This window comes from Colobus angolensis, unplaced genomic scaffold (genome assembly GCF_000951035.1).
Source record: "Colobus angolensis palliatus isolate OR3802 unplaced genomic scaffold, Cang.pa_1.0 Scaffold283, whole genome shotgun sequence".
In the NCBI taxonomy this organism is placed as follows: domain Eukaryota; kingdom Metazoa; phylum Chordata; class Mammalia; order Primates; family Cercopithecidae; genus Colobus; species Colobus angolensis.
Genome location: NW_012116077.1, coordinates 594,729 through 603,275, shown reverse-complemented (window position 1 = coordinate 603,275; position 8,547 = coordinate 594,729). Strand labels below are relative to the sequence as shown.

General features: G+C 40.8%; 1 protein-coding gene across 6 annotated transcripts in view; it reads left to right on the top strand.

The window, feature by feature from the left end:
• FAM122B (family with sequence similarity 122B) overlaps positions 1–8,547 on the top strand; it is a 27,098-nt gene that overhangs the window by 10,196 nt on the left and 8,355 nt on the right. For 3 of the 6 annotated variants that reach the window (XM_011948739.1, XM_011948732.1, XM_011948738.1), the window contains 2 exons: positions 1,529–1,593; positions 5,507–5,603. In XM_011948739.1, coding sequence (XP_011804129.1) covers positions 1,529–1,593; positions 5,507–5,603 — 162 coding nt within the window. The remainder of the gene's footprint in view (positions 1–1,528; positions 1,594–5,506; positions 5,604–8,547) is intronic. The other 3 variants (XM_011948737.1, XM_011948733.1, XM_011948734.1) reach the window with 1 other exon arrangement.

Sequence of the window (8,547 nt, the reverse complement as noted above, 5' to 3'; positions counted from 1 at the left end):
AAAAAAAAAAAAAAAAAAATGTGGTTGAAGTACCATTCATTACATTTATCTCTCAGATTAGCTTTTTGTGGCTGGGCGCGGTAACTCATGCCTGTAATCCTAGCACTTTGGAAGGCCGAGGCTGGTGGATCACCTGAGGTCCAGAGTTCAAGACCATCTTGGCCAACATGGTGAAACCTCGTCTCTACTAAAAATAGAAAAATTAGCTGCGCCTGGTGGCAGGCGCCTGTAATCCCAGTTACTCGGGAGGCTGAGGCAGGAGAATCGCTTGAACCAAGCAGGCGGAGGTTGCAGTGAGCTGAGATCGCACCATTGTACTCCAGCCTGGGCAACAGAGCAAAACCTGTCTCCAAAAAAAAATACATATATATTTTTCCCAATATTTCACTGTGAAATTCTCAGACATCAAAAGTGAAAGAATTTCACAGTGAACACCCATATATATACCCACTGCCTATAATCTACAGTGAACACCCATATACCCACTGCCTATAATCTACCATTAACATTTTACCAGAGTTTTTTCTTTTTTTTTTTCTTTTTAATTTGAGATGGAATCTCGCTGTGTTGCCAGGCTAGAGTGTAGTAGCGCGAACTCAGCTCACTGAAACCACTGCCTCCCGAGTTCAAGCAATTCTCCTACCTCAGCCTCCCGAGTAGCTGGGATTACAGGCATGCACCACCACACTCGGCTAATTTTTGTATTTTTAGTAGAGATGGGGTTTCACCATGTTGGCCAGGATGGTCTCGATCTCTTGACCTTATGATCCACCCACCTTGGCCTCCCAAAGTACTGGGATTACAGACATGAGCCACAGCCCCTGGCCCCAGAGTTTTTTTTAGGGGGGATTTAATGCTGATTTATATTTAGTGGGGACACACACACACACGCACGCACGCACACCACAATAATCCTTTTTAAGAATAAGGAAAAAATGTTAAAGTTCATAGACTAGTCAAATCCAATTTCGCTCCTGTTGCCCAGGCTGGAGTGCAGTGGTACAGTCTCAGCTCACTACAACCTCTGCCTCCCGGGTTCAAGTGATTCTCCTGTCTCAGCCTCCTAGGTAGCTGGGATCACAGGCATGCACCACCACGCTTGGCTAATTTTTTGTGTTTTTCATAGAGATAGGGTTTCACCATGTTGGTCAGGCTGGTCTCAAACTCCTGACCTCAGATGATCCGCTTACCTCGGCCTCTCAAAGTGCTGGGATTACAGGCATGAGTCACGGCGCCCAGCCCCAAAATACTTTTTAAATAAGGTATCTTTTTTTCTTTAAACTGTTGTGGGTACTTTGTCATATGGCATATTTTTTAAATGGCTTAAAATGCTGTTGTATTATTCCAGGTTGCCATATGCTGGGTCAAATCATGTATTGGCATTTCAGTTATTCAGTTACACAAGAAGTTTCCATTTTAGTCATTGATATGATTGTCCATTTTATTTATGTATTTGTTGGGCTGGACTGCTGCTTTATCTTGCATCTTGGATGTTCTTCACATTATTCTGTTTGTTTTTTCATCAAAGCAGGAGAAGTCAGAGTCCAGTCAAGTGCATTAGACCCAGTGTTCTCGGTCCTCTTAAAAGAAAAGGTATGTAGCAGCATGGTGACTATAGTTAGTGCTACTGTGTCATATACTTGAAATTTGCTAAGAAAGTAGATCTTAAGTATTTTTACCACACACATACAAAAGGTAACTAGGTGAAGCAAAAGATGTGTTAAAAACTTGACTGTGGGCTGGGCACAGTGGCTCATGCCTGTAATCCCAATATTTTGGGAGGCCAAAGCAGGTGGATCACCTCAGGTCAGGAGTTCAAGACCGGCCTGGCCAATATGGTGAAACCCCGTCTCTACTAAAAATACAAAAATTAGCCGGGCGTGGTGGTAGGTACCTGTAATCCCAGCTACTCGGGAGGCTGAGGCAGGAGAATCACTTGAACCTGGGAGGTGGAGGTTGCGGTGAGCTGAGATCGCGCCACTGCACTCCAGCCTGGGCAACAGAGTGAGACTCCATCTCAAAAAAAAAAAAAAAATTTTGACTCTGATCATCATTTCACATTATGTACATACATCAGATCATCACATTGTATACCTTAAATATATGTAAATTTGTTTGTCATTTATACCTCAGTAAAGCCAGGGGGGAAAAGAAAAAGAAAAGCATCACGCTTCTGGTCTTAAACCTAGCCAAGCTTGAATTAAAAACTAGAACTCCTGTCTGAAATGAGCTAACAGCATTGCTCTCTTGTGTTCTAGGGAAACTCAAAAGTATTCTTCCGAATGTTTGCTCTCCTGATTTTCAATTTTGTAAATGAGTTATTTGATACATCTGTATTTTCTTATACTGCATAACAGTTTTATTCATATATTCATTATCATTATATATTCAAAAAATTGCCTCTCGGTTATCTAAATATGAAAAAGATGCATAGTTTATAAACTGCAGAAATATATGCTAATACCGTGTCAAACATATCCATAAATGTGCTATTTACTCAAATATAAGGTGAGGTTTACCCCCTCATCAAATTATGCCTCATCAAAGCAAGAATTGCCTTATATTCAACTCTACAGAGTTTTTTTTATATAACAGGGTGCTCTCAGTTACCTTGTTTTGAACCACAAAGCAGTAGACTAAAATAGTTTAGTATCAGTCAACACTAGTGCTAGATGCTTATAAAGGGCACCTGATGGCATCTCTTTAAAAAGGCAACACAGGTCTGTAATCCCAGCACTTTGGGAGGCCGAGGCAGGAGAATTGCTTTGAGCTCAGGAGTTTGAGACCAGCCTGGGCAACATGGAAAAACCACATCTCTACAAAAAATACAGAAATTAAGCAGGCATTGGTGGCTTGTGCCTGTTGTCACAGCTACTTGGGAGGCTGAGTTTGGAGAATTCCTTGAGCCCAGGAAGCAGAGGTTGCAGTGAGTTGAGATCACAGCCTGGGCCGCAGAGTGACACCCTGTCTCAAAAAAAAAAAAAGCAACGCAGGTTTTTGTCTATTTTTTGAGACCAAATTTAACTCTTGTTGCCCAGACTGAAGTGTAGTGGCGTGATCTTGGCTCACTGCAACCTCCACCTCCTGGGCTCAGCGATTCTCCTGCCTCAGCCTCCCGAGTAGCTGGGACTAGAAGCACCCACCACCATGCCTGGCTAATTTTCTGTATTTTTAATAGAGACAGAGTTTCACCATATTGGCCAGGCTGGTCTTGAACTCCTGACCTCAGGTGATCCACCTGCCTCGGCCTTCCAAAGTGCTGGGATTACCCCACCACACCTAGCTGGCAGCACAGGTTTATTCATTATTCCTGGGGATATGACTACACGATTGCAAGTGTCAGGTGTCATTTTAAACGAGTCTTAACTAACTTTTTTTTTTTTTTTTTTTTTTTTTTGAGGCAAGGTCTCGCTCTGTCTCGCATGTTGGAGTGCAGTGGTGTGATCTCAGCTCACCGCAACCTCTGCCTCCTGGGTTTAAGCTATTCTCCTGCCTCAGCCTCCCAAGTACCTGGGATTACAGTAGTGCGCCACCATGCCCAGCTAATTTTTATATTTTTAGTAGAGACAGGGTTTCGCCATGTTGGCAACACTGTCCTCGAACTCCTGGTCTCAAGTGATCCACCTGCCTCGGCCTCCCAAAGTGTAGGGATTACACAGGTATGAGCCACCACGCCCAGCCATTAACAATAACTTTTTTTTTTTTTTTTAATTGAGACAGAGTCTTGCTTTGTTACCCAGGCTGGAGTGCAGTGGTGCGATCTTGGCTTACTGCAACCTCTGCTTCCTGGGTTTAAGTTATTCTTCTGCCTCAGCCTCCCAAATAGCTGGGATTACAGATGTGCACCACCATGCCCAGATAATTTTTGTATTTTTAGTAGAGATGGGGTTTTTGCCATGTTGGCCAGGCTGGTCTCAAACTCCTGACTTTAGGTGATCCACCCGCCTCGGCCTCCCAAAGTGCTGGGATTACAAGCATGAGCCAACCGCGCCTGGCCAACTGTACTTTTAAAAGCAATTCAGCAAGTGGTTTCTTTGTGCAGATCACCTTCAGGGCCAATAAACAGACCACCTTTTCTAATGTTAGGGGTACAGGTATTTGTGGCTTTGAAAACTTTCCAGTCATAGGATCATACAGAGATTCCAAAAGTGCTGTATTTTAAACAACTTAAAGATCATGTGCTCTGGAAAATAGTTCCTGATATGGTGACAATATTTGTATTTAATATATAAATTTTATTTTATAAACAGTTTTTCCTCAATCTTGTAGGGAGTTATTTGTAGTCCTAGGAATGTTCTCAGTAGCTAGTAAGTGAAAATAACAGTTGGAAATAAAGCTATTATTGTTATTATTACTAACTTAAAATTTGTTGCAGGAAGTTGAAGGAATTAGTATGGTAGTTTAGTTTTAACAGCTATTCCAAAATACACCAGCAGATGGAGGAATTCTTTGCTCAAAAGAGCTAAAGGCTTTTACTAGTGAGGCAAACTCAAAAGCCCAGCAGCAACTTTTAAAAGCTGCATATTAAAGCATGGAAAATAACAACTTTTGCAGATTTTCAGCAATTTTCAGAATAGTCCCAGAGGAAAGATAATTAATTGATAACATGGACAAAATGAATGTTGTGTTTGTTCTTGCTTGATCTTTTTTCATTCTAAGAATCTTACACAGTTTTAAGTTCAAAGTTACTAATTTTCTACTGGAGTATAGACAGGCTCATGAATTAAATTGTCTTGAACATTCCGTTTTCAAGCTCAGATGAAGAGCTTCAGAACCAAGGAATGTGTATGTTTTAAATAAAATCAGAGCCTGATTTTAAAGGAGATTATTCTAACTTAGGGTTTTACTCTTTGTACTCCTGGTAGCAAAATGTTAGGCAGTATCCCTGTTGGTGTAAAGTTTTTCTATTAGCAATTCCGAGAAAATCTGTAGGATTGAGGTGGTCAGTACAACACAAATTTTGTGAATTGAGTAAGATTTGCTTTTGATTACAGATGTGTTTTCAAACTTATCTTTTTAATCTTCATTTTCATTAAATAGTGTGAAAGCAACTTTTTACTTATACACTACTTATCATTTTTTAACCAGTTTGACACCATCTTAGGAAATGTTCAGATATCAAAATATATAAAACCAATAGGCCTTGCTAACCATGTAGCATACAATATTCACTGTGAGTTTCCGCTATTTGGGAATTCTTTCTCTCTACTGTGGTCAGCCTTGCTTCATTTTGCCTGATGCAGTCAGTGTTCTACTGTCCTATTAATGTGAATATGTCCATAGCGCGCTGTGGATAATGAGTGAGAAGTTTTTTAGGGCTGCCAACTTTTTGGTTGAGTTTATGTGGAAGCATATTTCTTCCACGTTAAAGCACATGGGAACATAGTTGTAAGCAGTGGTTTGAAGAAGTATTCTGAGCTTTGGTTAAACAAAGGTCATCCTATTTTAGCATCACGCCTGTGTTTGTAAAATTGTTTTATAGTAGCATCATCTCTTTCTGTTTTAGGTGAAATGGAGACAGAAAGTCAGCCCAAGAGACTCTTCCAAGGCACTACCAATATGTTATCTCCAGATGCTGCACAATTGTCTGATCTCAGTTCATGGTAAAAAATGAAATAAAATGAAAAGTATACTAGAGTATAATCCATTTTAAAAGAGCCACATGGAAAGTATATTGGGATAATTTAAAATATTTTCAACTTCTTATCCATGCTCCCATGAAGGGGAAATCTCTGTGGAGGATAATGTGAAAAAACAGATTATTTTAAAGTCAAGAGTATTTAGTTTGGAAATGTATATGTCTTTCTGACACCTTCGCTTTCGTTCCCAGCTCCTGTTAGGTCAGCCTGTCATTAGTTGCCAATGGTGTGGCAGTGCCAACTGCTGGCTGGTGTGAGAAAGAGTCTCTGGGTGGCTGTGGGTAATGTGTACTGATTGTAGCTGCTCTGCCTGCATTTTGTATCCAGTCCTTTCAACTTAGCAGAGAATACCAGGATTCTCTTAAGCATAGTATTCTCTGATTAGCATTATCTATTGTTATCTTTTTGAAAATTACGAAATACTTTGTCACAGTGCTAAGGTTTCATTTTTATAATAACATTTCCTGATTCTTACGGTCTAGTCACACACATGTTTTTAAAATTTTACTCATCCTAGTTTAGGTCTTTAAGGGCCTTCAGTGTTTTCATGAGAACGTTAACTTCTTTTCCTATACCTGAAGTTGAGCACTTGCGTGCTTATATATACGTTGGAAGGAAGGGGAAGGAATAAGTAGCAGTGACCAGTTAATATTTTGAAATCTTTCAGTATGTTCTCATCAACTCACTGAATACTTGTGTAATCAATTGTGTACTGTTTTTCAGAATTGTTTTTGTTCCCTGAGTTTTACAGCTGAGGATTTTTTTTTTTTTTTTTTTTTTTTTTGTATTTTTAGTGGAGATGGGGTTTCGCCATGTTGGCCAGGCTGGTCTCGAACTGCTGACCTCAGGTGATCCCCCCCACCTCGGCCTCCCAAAGTGCTGGTATTACAGGTGTGAGCCACCGTGCCCAGCCTGAAGGTCTTTTTAAAAAACCCACAAGGGCACTCACTTTAAAAATAGCAAGATCATATCCTCTAAATGGAAAAAGTGTATAAGCCACTTATAAGCTATAAAGATGGACGATCCCTTCTTCCTAAATCACTTATTCATTGTTGCGTATGAAATAACCTGTACTTCTAGTTGACCAAGAAGTCACAGATTATTCTAGTTTGTTAGTCTTTTTGATCAGTACTATTCTAACCTTGGAACAGATAGATGCCTTTTAGAATTGTTCTAGCAATTTTCAAGCCCATGGTCTCTTTTTCCTCTCATCTCTGTATGTCCTTGCTAGTTCAGTGTGCTAATTTTGGTAGAGTGCCTTTCCAGGTATGTAGATGATGGCAAAGAGAAAACTTCTGAAGCTTGTCAAGAGGACTATTGGGTGAAACTCTATCCTTAGTGGAAAGTGCATATCACTTTTATGGTAAAGTGTTTCAATATAGGCACATGACTATAAATAGGTTTGCTTACCTAGTTACTAAGCAAGTGACCAAGTTAAGTAAAATATATGACAGCATTTTACCAAGCTGAAAACATACAGGGTGAGGTGACTTATTTTTATATTGTCTTTGGCTGACAGTGCAGGATGCCATAAAACAGGTTCATGCAAATAAGTAAGAAAGGAAAGAGAAGGTGCAGTATTTACTAAGGTCTTCTCTCATTGTCCAGACATTTATTCCTCTGAGCAGCACAACCTAAACCATCTCTAGCAGTGGCTATTGTGAGGCTTCTATTTCCTTGTCACTACTCCCCTATCCTGTAGACCCATGAATGGCTAGGAGAGCCCTGGAAACGTCAACATTGGTGATGAAGGAAACTTTTATTTTATTTTATTTTAATTTTTTTGAGACAGAGTCTCGCTCTATTGCCCAGGCTGGAGTGCAGCAGTGCAATCTCGACTCACTGCAACCTCCACCTCCTGGGTTCAAGCGATTCTTCTGTCTCAGCCTCCTGAGTAACTTGGATTACAGGTACGTGCACCACACCCGGTTAATTTTTGTATTTTTAGTAGATACGGAGTTTCTTCATGTTGTCCAGGTTGGTCTCAGGTGATCCACCCACCCTGGTCTCCCAAAGTGTTGGGATTACAGGCGTGAGCCACTGTGCCTGACCAACTTTTGATTCTTAAACATAAAAAGCTGTTGCGGCGCGGTGGCTCATGCCTGTAATCCCAGCACTTTGGGAGGCCGAGGCAGGCAGATCAGGAGGTCAGGAGATCAAGACCATCCTGGTTAACATGGTGAAACCTCGTCTCTACTAAAAATACAAAAAAATTAGCCAGGCATGGTGGCAGGTGCATGTAGTCCCAGCCATTCGGGAGGCTGAGGCAGGAGAATGGCGTGAACCCAGGAGGCGGAGCTTGCAGTGAGTGGAGACCGCGCCACTGCTCTCCAGCCTAGGCGACAGAGCGAGACTCTGTCTCAAAAAAAAAAAAAAAAGTTGTTGCTTCACACAAGAGACATTTGCTTTATTCACAGCCACTCATAGAGTGTCAACAAGCCAAGTATGGTTCAAGTAATCTGCAAAAGAAATCTGTTACTCAAAATTCACAAAACTAAGTGTCAAAGATAGTTAAGTCATTAATTAAACTTCCAGATGATGTTTTTAGTCAGTTTGGAGCAATTGTACTTCTGAGGTTATTAAAGCTTAAAATTGTGCTGAGACTTTGGGGATACCTTATATATTAATGATGCTGACATTTTTGCCTATAATTAAGAGATTTTTAAATATGATTTATTTCTTTTATATAAAAACTGGATCCTGGCCAGACATGGTGGCTCACACCTGTAATCCCAACACTTTGGGAGGCCGAGGTGGGTGGATCACTTGAGGTCGGGAGTTCAAGACCAGCCTGGACGACATGGTGAAACCCCTTCTCTACTAAAAACACAAAAACTAACTGGGTGTGGTGGCGCATTCCTGCAATCCCAGCTACTCTGGAGGCTGAGGCAGGAGAATTGCTTGAACC